A 13,624-nucleotide genomic window follows, 5' to 3' on the forward strand; every position below is an offset into this window, starting at 1 on the left:
TGAAGAATTCCCTTTTGGTGGCTCCTGTTTTAATACTAAAGTATAAGGTACACCACTGGTTTAAAAAGAACACGTGAGAGATGAGAAATCGAGACAGTATGAAACAGTCATTTGCAGTGGGTAAGAAAGTGAACTTACTAGAGAAATGAATAATACTGTTAGGCGATGCTGATTATGCACATGAGGTTGACAATTATGAATTCAGTGACATCATTCTGCCTGGTTTTCTGATTTTCTCTAGCAACTCTCAGCTCCATCGTTCAGCTCTCAGGGTGGAGAACATGCTTCAGGGCCACAGAGCTAAAAAACAGCACCCAAAATCATACACAGAATGGGGTTGGCAAAGACATGATCACTAATGTTAAACAGGAGACGCTGAGGCTTGGGTTACACCATCATAGTTCTGAATACCAGGTGTCACACTAACGATTCCTCCACTATTGCCCCCGTAACTTGATCTTGCTGCTAGAGGCTGATGCTACTTGGGGGTTTACTGATAATGGAGGGGGAAGTTGGAGAGGACTTGGTGAAAAGATCTGGGGGAACTCGATCAGCTAAGAGGAAGAGGAGAGTGGTAAGGGAGTGAGTATTAGAAGATAATGGATAACTGGACGTCAGATAGTAAATAAGGTAAACAGAGATGTGAGGGATGGTGGTTTGGGCCTTCTCCCTGAGGACTGTAGATTCTGAAATCCAAAATGTTGCAGAGTGGTCTTCGCAGCAGCCTAGGTGCAGGAGCTTAAGCAGATTTCACATGGGAACCTGGTCAGAGAAGGAGGGGCTGGCAGTGTGGCAAAGCCTCCCACCGTTGCTATGGGCAATGTTTCATCTCACTAACCCCAAAGGCATCACAGACTGGCAAAGCCTCAAGCAAGTTAATTATTCTCTTTGAGCCTATATTTTCTCATCTGTAAAATAAAGAGAATAATATTTATCTGATAAAGTTGTTATAAGGATTAAATGAGAAAAGATAGCTCTCTGGCAGAGAGTAAGCATTCAGTAAATGGCAGCCAGAAGTGAAGAGTCATAACTGAAGCCAAGAGAAGAGTGTCCAGGAAAAGGTATTTAACAGTACTAAAGCTGTTAGAGTGATCCACAGGGTACACATAGCTCTGCAGGAAAAGCTTATAGGGAAGATGAAGTCAGTTTTAGCCTCAGGTTACTCAACTCTCAATGACAGCTCTGCAGTATTCAGAAAGGCTCTAAGGAAAAGCCTAATTTATGGTCAACCAGCTCTAGAACTTCTCTACCCTACCTTAATACAGGTTCTGAGCTTAGAAAAACCAGGTGCCCCAAACCAATATATTTCTACTGATAGAACCTTTAAGAATAGGAAATCACTAGCTTATTAATGCTGTACAAGTGTCTAGTGTCCAAGAAGAAAATGGCTAACTGAATTGTTGCAGGATATAGCTGGGGAACAGGGGACTAAAAATCATAGATATCATGTCTTAAGTTATTTAATTTAATCAAAATACTTTTAGGCTCAGAAGTGTAACAGAAGAATTTCAGTCTACCACTTTTTCCTCTGTTTTGCTCGAACTCGCAGGCCACAGGTCATTCAGACTATAAAAAGCTCCTACAAATTCCATAGAAACCTGATCAAGCTTACTTAACCTTTTATTGGGTAAATGGAATTTCAGCTCCTCTAACTGTGCATACCACCTGAACATGATGGCAGAGTGATGAATCAGGGCAACTGTCAGGACTGTTCTCCCACCCACCTCAGTTGTACTTCCCTCAATTATTTTAACAAAGGCTACCATGAGAGAAACCGCTTATTCTTTATAAACTCAACTCGACAAGGAGCCTAAATAAAATTTTCAATAAATCTTTTTTTCCCCTTTCATTGCGGGACAGAGAAACTTTTCCTGTAATTAAAAAAAAAAAAATCTCATTCTCCCTTCTTCACGAATTATCCATTTCTTCAATTAACTGGACAAGACATCAAATATACAACTGCAACTTCAGCTCTGACCAACATCCCAAAACACCTCCTAATGTTCAGTCTTTCCCAGGTCTGAGGAGAAAAGAAGTCACAAATTATACTAATCCAAAATATGGGCTACTTTCCCAGAAAAGTCATAAATGTTCAAATATATGGTTAAGACCATTAAACAAGCTCAATGAATAAAAAGAAACTGCCACTGCCTGTTAGTGAAATAACAAAAACATCCACAAAAAGTATACAAATTAGCTAAGATTTTAAAAATTCAGTCTGAGCTTTGCAACAGGGAAATGAAACTTCAAATGAAAAGCAAGAGAGTCTGGGCTCTGGAGTCAAACAGATTAGAGTTCTGTTAGCTCCATCACATTACTGAATGTGTAACCTAAGGCAAATCCCTTAATTCTGAAACTCTTGTTTCCTCAATAAAACAAAGAGAACACTACCTATCTGAGAGCTCTTACAAGGATTAAGTAAAATAGTGCATGCAAGGCTCTAAAACAGTGCCTGGTATATAGCCGGAATACATAACAACGTACTACTCCTAATTTTCAAAAGGCTTAATCAGAGACTCATTCATAAAGAAAGCAGGACTTAACAGGAAAAAAATTGTTAGTTGGACAGAGCAGAAGAGCATATTCTTAGGTCCTTCAGATTTATTTATAACTTTAAAAATAAGAATACATTTTAAAAAAATAAGGATAAATTTATCAGACTGTCAGTAAATTGATGTAGAAATGCATCATTGATCTTGGAACACTTTTTTATATATAAGATACTCTTCTTCCTTATAATTTTACAATTTTTTTTCCCTGTCCTATTTCTAGAACTCTGACTCAGAACCTCTTCACTTTGGTTTCGGAGCAACCTAAACCTTAGGCCAGACAAGCATACCTTAGAGTTCAATAAGTATTCTGAAAGATTTCTGAGCAAAGACCAGAATCCTGCATCTAAAAATTTAGAAAGAATCAGTGTGGTGTAATAAAAAAGACATGGGCTTTGGAAATAGGTAAAGGTTTAAAACAGATTTGAGTCCTATCTCTGCAACTTACTAGATATACAACCTTGGGCAAGGCACTTTATCTCTCAGGACCTCATATTTTATCTGTAACAAGGAGATAATGCCACCTGTATCTCAATGTGTTACTGTAAAAATTAGAAAAATGCGTATAATAATTCCTGGAATAGAAAAGGCCAATGAATGGTAAATCATATTCAGATCAATCTGCCAACTGTCTTACTGAACATTTTGTAAGGCTGTACTTTCCTAACTGGCAAAAGGAGTCATACTGTTCCCACATTCCCATGCCTATAACCAAAAGGTTCCATTTTAGTAATCTATAATTAACCAAATCAAGAGCTTAAAGAATTCAGGGCAAGAAAGAACTAACATGGCTCAACTCATTCTCTGCTGACAGAAACAAATCCAATGTAAAGTGGATACGTTTGCCAAAAAAAAAAAAAAAGTCTGCTTGAACATGATCATTACCAATACTGATGTAAGCGCAAACCTGCAGTTCTTGGTCTTGCAGCCTTACTGTCAGAAAGTTTGAACTCTCCTGAAATAAATCCTCGCATGCCTTGTTTTCCTTGCTGTGCTATGACACTCTTACTAACCCATTTTTAAGAACACTGGAAAGAAATCTTCTCAACTAATACTACTGCCTTCACTTGGAATTTATCTTTCCATTTCACAAATCACTGCTTACAGAGATTTTTGGTTGGGTTCACTTGATAAGAGCTTATGAAGAAAAACATTAATACAAATTTATGATAGCCAGCATGACAAGATCTGGTCCCCACAGCACCACAAGTTACAAGATGGAGGCAGGAGCCAAAGATAAGATGTGACTAAGTAACCTGCAAACCATATGTTCATTCTTATTAACTACTGCTCTTGGGAATTCTGGCTCTTATAAAAAGTTTATTTCCCTTGTGTGGCTAAGCAGAGTAACAGAAGAAAACTGATGACAAATAAATGAATAGTGCAAGGGAAACCATCAACATAAAATGTAACTTAAGATAAATAAGCTTGTATGTGACAGTTAAAGCAGTAGTTACCAATTACACAGCCAAAGGCAGCTATTTCAAGCCCCAGTTCTCCCAGTCCCTCCCTACAGTAAAAGCAGAAGGGTGCCGCGGTCATAATGATTATTTAAATAAACAATCTAAGAATCAACAAAGACTCAACAAATCAAAATGTCACACTGCAGTCCCTTAGTGAGGTGACTTTCAACCGGGGGAAAGAAGGGCAGTCTCTTGCACTTATTTTAATTGAGTCAATTCAATACCAAGAAAGTTAAAGATTCTGTCCCCAAAATGGAGCTCAGCAATGCCTTTAGTTGTGTCATACAGCTGTATCTTTGCCCAGATCTTCAACTGTTTAACTTCAGCAAACGTTGTTTTCTGGTTGCAATTAACATTGTAAGGCAAGCTCAGCCCTGTCTTCCATAGCCTTGAGGCTGCTGAGTAAATCTAGAATCATGGAATCTACATTCTGATGTTGGATAAACAGGAAGAAGGTGGTTCTTGACAAGGAAAATGGTCAAGAAGCACATCTAGATTTAAGAAAAAACAGACTGATATGCTGGCCTGTGATTTTTTAAACTTCTTTGTATAGAATCTATTGAATAGGGCGTACCTTTCAGGAGAGGTCACAAGGGCATGCACTTAAATCATGATGGGAGGACAAATAAAAGAAAATCATCCTTAATAATAATAGCTACCATCCCTTAAGCCCCTAGCATATGTGCCAAGTTCAATGCTAAAGCCCTTTACAAATATTTCTAATCCTCAATCATTATTAATATCCTCATTTTATACAAGCAGAAATTAAGACTCAAAGAACTTAGAAATAGCTAGTTAGTGAAGATACGAGTATTGAGACCCAGGTCTGCCTGACTGTAAATCCCATGCCCTAAAAGTAATTTGTTAAACTCTATTATCCTCAAGAGATCTAATCAAATTATAGATTTTACAGGAAAAGATCCCTAATCACAGGAAAAAGATTAGGCCAAACTTATAAAGCAACTCAACCAGTCAGAAATGTTTCAGTACTAAAGCTGTTAGAGTGATCCACAGGTACTACCAATGTGTTACTACCAATGTAGGTAGTACCATAGGTACTACCAGCCCCTAGGACCTGTGCTGCCTCCTACAACTACCCCCCAACACACACACCCCACCCTACAGGAGTTTCATACTGCAAATGACATGGACACTGTCCTAAAGCAGAATTAAACAAATTCCTTTAGTCTTGCATCTGACATCATCTATCTCCTACATCTAGGGAATTAGAATGAAAGGGTTATGTCCTTTACACCTTAATCATGAGACTATTACAACAAAAGTTAGGCTGAAAGCAGAGTTCCAATTCAGCTGGGTCTTACACAGTGAAACCATCCGAGACTTCACATCACTTTACTGCTGTTCTGACAAAGCAATTAAAAACCATATGCAACAATTAAAAAAAAACATAAATCACTGTGTTCATATTATGTCTTGGAAATTAAGAGCCATAAATCCCTCTTTTTACGATCCATCTTTGTCTTCTCCAACATTTGCCCCCTTTTTCCTGTGCTGATTTAGCTGTGAGAGGAGAGACACACCACGGATGGCCAACTGTAAGGGTAATACTGGAGTATCACACATCTAGATTCACTTCTTGGTGTTCTCAGACTATACTGGCTCTTCAGAGCTGTGTCTGGAAGGAGCTGAAGAATGAGACAGCCTCACAATGACTGCCTTTCCCCAAAGTAGAAGCGTTTCTTCCTAACACTTCCAGATCATAATAAAGGAACCAATGAAACAATCATTCTCTCCGCACACAGTCTAATAATCCTGGTGGCCAACTACTAAGCAGAGGGGGCGAATCTCGGAAGAGAAAAGAGTGAAAGAGACTCTCTCCATTCAGAGAAGATGCAAGGATACTGCAGCATCTGGAACGAAGGGCACAGCATCAGTACTGCTCTACGGAAGCGGTTGGCCACAGAAAGGCAGAAAGTCATCCTCTGTACGGAAACCAGGCGACAGGATTTCAATGCGAGGTTAACTACTGCTTACTCGTTCTCTAAATAGAAAAGATGTGTCCACCCTTATTGCTGGGTGAACTCTCAGAAACCGTAAGGTTTGTCTATACCATCGGGGTCTTCTCCCTGAATAGTCTGGAATATAACCCATGGGAGTGTGCTGCGTGCGGGGGCGAAGGATAGTATTAGGTGCCTCCCCTCCCCTGCCTATTCCAAGTAGTAGCGGAGAGCGCTACCTCCATGTTACTCATCGCGAAGTACGGCCGTGCCACCGGGAGTCTTCGTTCCCCAGCACCGGGCGCAGGTGAGGGGATCTGTGAGAGCGCGGATCTGAGGGGAAAGGGGCTCTCTCGGCAAGTACGATCGGAAGAGAGGGCGTGGAGGGTGGTGCTGCCTTGCCGCGAGGATCTGCGGTTCCCCTCCCTCCTCCCTCTCTCCGCGAGAGGCAGCCCGGCCCCAATACCTTCTTGACTGTGCGCGGCGCCTCGGTGACGGTGCCGTCGGGGCTAACCAGGGCCTCGCCGCCGTCGCGGTGCCTCTGGTGCTGGTGATGAGGGTCGCTCCGCTTCATGGCCGACGCCTGAGGCACTTTCCCGGCGGCAGGGCTGAGAGCGGCGGCGGGCCCCGAGCCCGGGCCGGGGGCCGGGGGCCGCTCCGCGGCGGGAGCTGGAGCCTCAGGGTCCCCGCCGCCTGCCGGGGGGGCCATGGCACTCACAGCCGCGGTGCTCAGTCCCAGTTGCGGCTCCGCCTCAGAGGGGCTCAGGTCCTTCAGCTCCACCTCAGGCACCTTCGCGGCAGCCGCTGCTGACACGACCTGCACCGACATCACCGCCTCTACTGCAACCGCCGGCTCAGACTCCAGCTCCGGCTCCCGCTCGGCCCCGCCTCCCGCCTCCCTTCCCCTTCCCTCCCCCATTCCCCCACTCCTCCCCTCCATCGCCTCCGCTCCCACCCCCTTCCTCCGCCCGCCCGCCGGCCAGCCAGCCCCAGCCTCTCCCGCCCCACCCCGCCCGGCCCCGCCCCGCCCCGGCCTGGCCAGGCTCGGCTCGCGCGCGAGGCGCCACGGAACCTGTAGTGCGCTTGCTCCGGGCAGCACGCGGCCAGAAGACTGTGGGACCTCAGCCCCCGACCTACACTGCGAGCCGGCGGGGGCGGGGCCCGTGATGTCTCCTGGGAGCCGTAGTCCCAGTGGCCCTGCTTCTGGCTAGTGGGATTCTGTAAGAGAGATGGAGCTCTAGCACCCGCGACTAACGGAATGGAAAGGAGTGAGATTACATGACACGACGTAGAGGATGGGGAAGAAAGTCTCCTCAGGAGTTGCGGCTTCCGGGAAAGGAAAGCCAGGAACCCTAGGGTTGGAAAGGTGGTCGGGGAGAGGAATGACTCCCTACCCTGACAGCCAAGAATTTCCTCCGTCGGTGAGCGTCTGTGATCACGTGACCCGGCATTTAAAGGAAAAGCGGAGGCGTCACGTGGAGAGAGTGCGGGCCCAAGGCTTAAAGAAGCTTGATTTTTCCATTTCTTTGAAGTCGGGACCCCAACACACCTTTCCGAATTTTAATGGCTGTGTTTGTATAAGGAATAAAAATAGGACCTTACCTGCTGTGGCAAATCCTGGCGCGTTTTGAGTTTGGAAGTTTCAAATCAGCCTAAAAAAGAAGTTAGGTATCGCCAGGTCCAAATTTCCAAAACTGAGGAATAATACATAGCCTTAAGCAAGGCCAAATCTGATCTATTAATTCTGCTGGAAAAATAATATAAAATTCGGAAAAATACATAAGCAGAGAGGCATTAACTACAAAATGAACAGAGAGTTCCTTAAGTGATGAGATTTGAGATGACTTTTTTACTTTGTAGTTTTATGGGGTTTTTTCGAGGTTTTAGATAGTTTATTGATGTCAAAGTAGGTTTGGCAGATAAAACTTTTGTTTTATTTTAAAAGCTATAAGCACAAAGACGTGTAGCGGTTTTATTTTCAGTAACAAAAAGGTTTTGAAACTACTTTAATGGCCAGCAATAGGGATGGTTACAACCTTGAAAATTAAGTCTGCCAGGAACTTTTTTTAATGATGAAGAGAAATAAATGCTTATGATTAGATAATATTTTAAAAAGCCGATACAAAATTTCACATTCCATAAGATTTTACTCTGTAAATAATATTTGAAAAAAATACGCTGGGGCCTGGATGGCTCCATCTCAGTTAAGTATCTGTCATCTGCTTAGGTCATGATCCCAGGGTCCTGGGGTCTCACTCCCTGCTCAGCAAGGAGTCTGCTTCTCTTTTTCCCTCTGACACTATACCCTCTCTGGTGCTTGCTCTCTCTCATTCTCTCTCAAATAAGTAAATCCTGATAAAAAGAAAAAAAAATCCTAAAATGCAATTGACTGACAGATTATGGGTTAGGTTATTTATTCTCTATTCTCAGGGAAACTGAAGCAAAGGGAAATCTAACCAGTGTATGGTTGTTCAGAGAGTAGGCAGTAGCTCTGACAATCCCAAAAGACCTCTGGGCATCTAGCCTTTAGAGTAACTTAAATTTTCCCTGGCAAAGAGAGGCAGAAATCATCTGCCTTGATCTCCTACTTCCCTGTGCTTCAGCTGTCATGGGAAATCTGTTCATTTGTGGAGTTGTTTTACCCTGAATGGAGTCTTTTGTATCCTCGTCTTCGAATTTATGCCTAACACTATGCGTTGGAAGACATGTGAGCATTGCCATTTCCACAAAGCCCACAAGTCCACCAGACCCAAGGGCTTCTTAAGGTTTCTTTTCACACTGTGGCTTTCAGAATTTCCTTCCTGTTATAAAGAAACAGCTCAGAGCTTCATCCTCCAGCTGTCGGAGCAGAGATTAGCAGCTCTATAACTGATTTCTTTCTTCCCCCTAATACACAAGGGACCTGTGGTACAACCACCTGGCATGTGTTGAAGCTCATAGACAGCAGCTGCCTACCTGGACTGCCACTAGAATTAATTACTGAAGGGAGGCATTAATTCCTCAGTGGGATGTGGTTACAAAACCTAAGGAGTTGGAACGCTGGAGAGAAACTCATATTCATCCTTTATTTATCCAAGCACCCTCCAATGGTCAGGACCAAACACGAGGGCACACTCCTCGGCCATTCCCAACTCTATCCTACACACCTGCTGCTCCTGCTGTCTTTGTTACTGAGGGACACCAGGCACAGCTGAAGATGGAAATGCCATGCTGGATTCAGGATGCTTAAGCACAAGTTTATGAAAGATTTATTTGTTAGTTTGTTTTTCCAAGTTCAAAAGATACAAGAGTACTTTATGAAAAGTAAATCATCTTCAGTTCCTCTCCTTGCAGGCAACCAGTTAAGTTTCATCTGCATCTTTCTGGAAATATTCTATATGTTTATGTATGTATTCTCCTTCTCACAAATAGTAGCCAGGAGCCTTGCTGCTTTCACTGAACAATGGAGATCGCAAACCCAGGGCATTATGTATAATTGGAAGGGTCCTCTAATCCTCATATTGGAAAAATGAGATGAATAACTGAAGTTAAAATGATTTACTTAGAGTCCTTTCAAATTTAAAAGCAGATTCAGGAGCAGAAGTCAAAGTTCTATGTACTGCAAGATCACCTAACCAATAAGAAGTATGGGATTGGGGAGTCACTGAGTACATGTGGTCCATGACTTCCCACTGGGTATGGAGGGTCTTGTGTTTCTATATGTCACTCTCCTTCCTCTGGATCTTAAAGCTTCACCCAAATGTCCAGCCAATGCTCCACCAAAATTTCTTCTGTGTTTACAAGCTGCTTGTTCAGATAGTCATCCACAGATCCCAGGTAGCCTTTGTACTCCATTTCTGATTTAGGTTTCATCATACTGCCTTTCCTGTTGTTGTTGTTGTAAAGGTTTTATTTATTTATTTGAGAAAGAGAGTACCAGCAGGGGAAATGGAAGAGGGAGAAGCAGGCTCCCTGGTAATCAGGGTGCCCGATGTGGGTCTTGTTCCCAGGACCCCAAGATCAAGACCTGAGCCGCCAGCGGTCACTTAACCAACTAAGCCACCCAGGCACCCCTGCCCTTCCTGTTAATCCATTCAGGAAAGGTTTGGGATTAAGGGACCAACTCACTGCAACTACAAGCAAATGGTGTAGGCCATTCACTGCAACTGAGCTCTCATCTGGCCTTCATGGCTGGAGTAGCCACTGCCGGCACTTTATGAAATATTTAGATTATAGTACTTCCCTACTTGGCTTATTCAGCTGCCACACATTGACAAGCAGGAATGTATATTCCACGTGGGAAATTGGACGAACTTCTGAGGTATCTGACCAACCCAAGAGCAAAAACTTTAATGTGATCAACATTGAGAGCTCAATGTTAAGTATGAGCAGATAGGCAGTCCTCAGATATATGAAGAAAACCTTTAATACAAAGACAGAGACCAACATAACAAAGGATAGAAAAAAAAAAAACTTAGCGGTAACAGAGATTATGCATCAAGAAGAAATCAAGACAGGGGCGCCTAGGTGGCTCAGTGGATTAAGCTGCTGCCTTCGGCTCAGGTCATGATCTCAGTGTCCTGGGATCAAGCCCCGCATCGGGCTCTTTGCTCAGCGGGAGCCTGCTTCTCTCTCTCTCTCTGCCTGACTCTCCGCCTACTTGTGATCTCTCTCTCTGTCAAATAAATAAATAAAATCTTTAAAAAAAAAAAAAAGAAGAAGAAATCAAGACAAAAAAAATTAATATCCTCAGAGACTTAAGATATATTTGTGAAAGAATATGTAATTTTAAGAAGTGAACAGTCAGAAAACAAACATGAGACTTTTAAAATGAAAACATGTAGCAGACATTTTTTAAAAACTCAATAAATAAAAAGAGAAAGAAATCAAAACCAGGAAAGATGCATTTTCTCTTTGCTCAGATTGTTGGAAAATGGTGGCTTGTTTCATGCTTTTAAAATTTGTGTCTACTGCATGTTTTAACATGAGAGGTGGAATGCATTGTGTAGCTATAGTTTTCTGGAAAAGTTGGTCTTTTAGGAATTGTTTTTCAGATCTTCAGTAAGTTTTTTTCCTTTAAATTACCAAAAAAGGAAGAAGAAGAAGAGGCTTCTGGCTGGCTCAGTCAGAAGAGCATGTAACTCTTGATCTCAGGGTCATGAGTTCGAGCCTCACATTGAGTATACAGATTACTCAAAAACAAACAAATAAAATGAATTAGAGAATCAGTCCAAGAAGTCCAACATCTGAATAATAAGAGTGCTAAAATGAGGTAACAAAGAAAATGGGGTGTGTGTGTGTGGAGGGGGGTGTGAATCTAAGACATAATTTTTAAATTTCCCAAACCTGAAAGATGAGAATTTCCACAATGAAAGGAGTCATTAGGTACCCAGCCTGACAGATTAAAATAGGCCCACATTAATATACATCATTGAAAATTTTCAAAATTCTGGGGACAAAAGAGACAATCCTTTAAATATCTGGAGTGGGTCAAGGAATAAAAAAATTTTACAAAAGCTCAAGAGTCAGAAAGGTATTGAACTTGTTAAAATTAGTTCTGGATGCTAGCAGATAATTTCTTCGAATACCCTCTGTTTGCCTTCCCTAGAGAATGAATGGACAGTCAGCCAGGTGTGAGAAGGGCAGTCATTTGACTGCTCAGAGTTAGTCTTCCTGTTCTCTTTTCTACCTCCTGAAGTAGCTGCTGCTTCCAATTCAGAGCCTTCAGGGCGTGCTGCAGTAGAAGTTTTCCCTGTTGCTGGCTAAGACTTTGGTTTTACAAATCTGCTAAATTACCACTTATCATTTGCTTTCCAGCTTTGGAATCTGCTACTATTGGCTCTTCCCCCTACCCCTCTGTTTTTCCTGTAGGCAAAGATTGAAAAACAACTAAATCCTGATCATCTGTAAGGAAAAGACAAACGATAACACTTCAAATGAACATTCAAGAGGTAGTATGATCATTTTGTTCAGACATATAGTAGTAAGTATAAAAATCATCTGAAATAAATTGACTGACTCCCAAGCACAGGAAATGATGGGATATCTGGTAGGCGTCAGGTCCCAAGACAGCTGTGTTAAGAAACAAGACGTGTAGAACAATTTGATTTTTCACACTATATCATGCGCAACTTAGATGAAAGGAAAAAGTTTAAAAGCAAGCAAAAGCAATATATAAACAGTTTACAGATACATAACTGCATATGCATATTTGAAAATATAATAATGGACTGGAAGGCAACCCACTAAACTCAAAGATGTTTTTCTGTCAAAGAGAGGGAAATTGGGAGGAAAAATGGACCAGGGATGTTGGTCAGAGAGGCCTTCAGCTAAATCTGTTACACTTTAGTTCTTAAAAATTTCTCTTTTTTTTTCAAGATTTATTGATTTATTTATTTGACAGAGAGAGAGAGAGATCACAAGTAGGCAGAGAGGCAGGCAGAGAGAGTGAAGCAGGTCCCCTGCTGAGCAGAGAGCCTGATGCCGAGGGACTCAATCCCAGGACCCTGAGATCATGACCTAAGCTGAAGGCAGAGGCTTAACCTACTGAGCCACCAGGCACCCCACACTTCATTTCTAAAACAAAAAACAAAAACAAACAAAACTGGAAGCAAATATGGTAACTTTTTTTTAAAAAAGAGTTAATTTTGAGTAGTAAGGATAATGGGTGTTTATTAGGTTGTTCTTTGTGCTTTTCTAGATCTTTTCAATTTCTCGGGTTAAAAAGAGAGAGAGAGAGAGAGAGACTGCAGCAGGCAGAAGGGTGGGGCAGTGGCCAGACTGCTTAAAAGAGGTCGGGACCAACAGAGGTGGACCTTCCGACCTAGGAAGATGGACGACTAAGCTGACAGTGGCAAGGGACCCAGTGGAGCAGACGGGGTAGGAAGTGCCCCAGAGCTGAAAGCCTGGAGACCTGTTCTCCAGGCAGGGGCCAGGCCATAGGGAGCGCCCACCCCCCTCCTCCGCAAAACAAGCTCCTTTTTGACCCCATGGTATCTCTTTCAGGGATCTAGTTCAGGAGCTCTGGTAGAAAAGTGACCGCTGTGACTGAGTCATAAGAACTGGTGCTCTCATATAAAAATGCTACAAGATTTCTTGGTTGCCAGAAATGACATGGTCCTGGACCTCTGTCTGCCGCCCAACAGAAACATTCGCAAAAAGTGGGCTCACAGTGCCCTCTCGTGGTTACAGGGTCTATGTCGGCCTCTGCGACCAGAGTTCTGAGCTTTTAAAGCCCACAGTCAACTTTCCCTGTATCTCATTCCTCATCCTTTACACTTAAGTATTCCAATTAAAGAAAGAAGGGATGGAGGGAATGTCCATGGAGGTAAAAGGAAAGAAAATTATTAACATTTTCCCTTATTTCAGAAAAGATCATTAGACGACACTGATACATTTTTGTTTTGAATACTCCGGTGGATAAAGGTTAAAAAAAAAAAAAAAATTGCTATCTCCCTTGCTGAGAGGCACAAATGAGTGAGGTAAGCAAGCACCAAGGGGTACAGGGAGGTCAGAAGGAACCCAGCCCAGGAAACCTGGAGGGGAAGAAAAATCCAGAGTCAGAGCTGAGCCTGGAGAGTCTGGACGTGGTGGTTAGGAAAATCCTGGGCCCCGCATCTGTCACGTACAAACTGTGAGGTTGTGCATAAGTTATTTTGCTTCATTGAATTTATTT

General features: G+C 42.6%; 1 protein-coding gene and 1 long non-coding RNA gene across 3 annotated transcripts in view; one reads left to right on the top strand and one right to left on the bottom strand.

Annotated features, from left to right (window-relative positions):
* Positions 1–6,924, bottom strand: part of AHCYL2 (adenosylhomocysteinase like 2) — a 165,138-nt gene extending 158,214 nt beyond the window's left edge. Inside the window, exon 1 of one of the 2 annotated variants that reach the window (XM_082694022.1) lies at positions 6,437–6,924. In XM_082694022.1, coding sequence (XP_082550148.1) covers positions 6,437–6,910 — 474 coding nt within the window. In that variant the 5' untranslated portion in view covers positions 6,911–6,924. The remainder of the gene's footprint in view (positions 1–6,436) is intronic. The other variant, XM_082694021.1, reaches the window with a different exon arrangement.
* The window catches only part of LOC309845745, a 413,192-nt gene that overhangs the window by 340,315 nt on the left and 59,253 nt on the right, over positions 1–13,624 (top strand). The gene's annotated exons all lie outside the window — the stretch shown is intronic.

Source organism: Mustela nivalis, assembly GCF_964662115.1.
Source record: "Mustela nivalis genome assembly, chromosome: 12".
NCBI classification, from domain to species: domain Eukaryota; kingdom Metazoa; phylum Chordata; class Mammalia; order Carnivora; family Mustelidae; genus Mustela; species Mustela nivalis.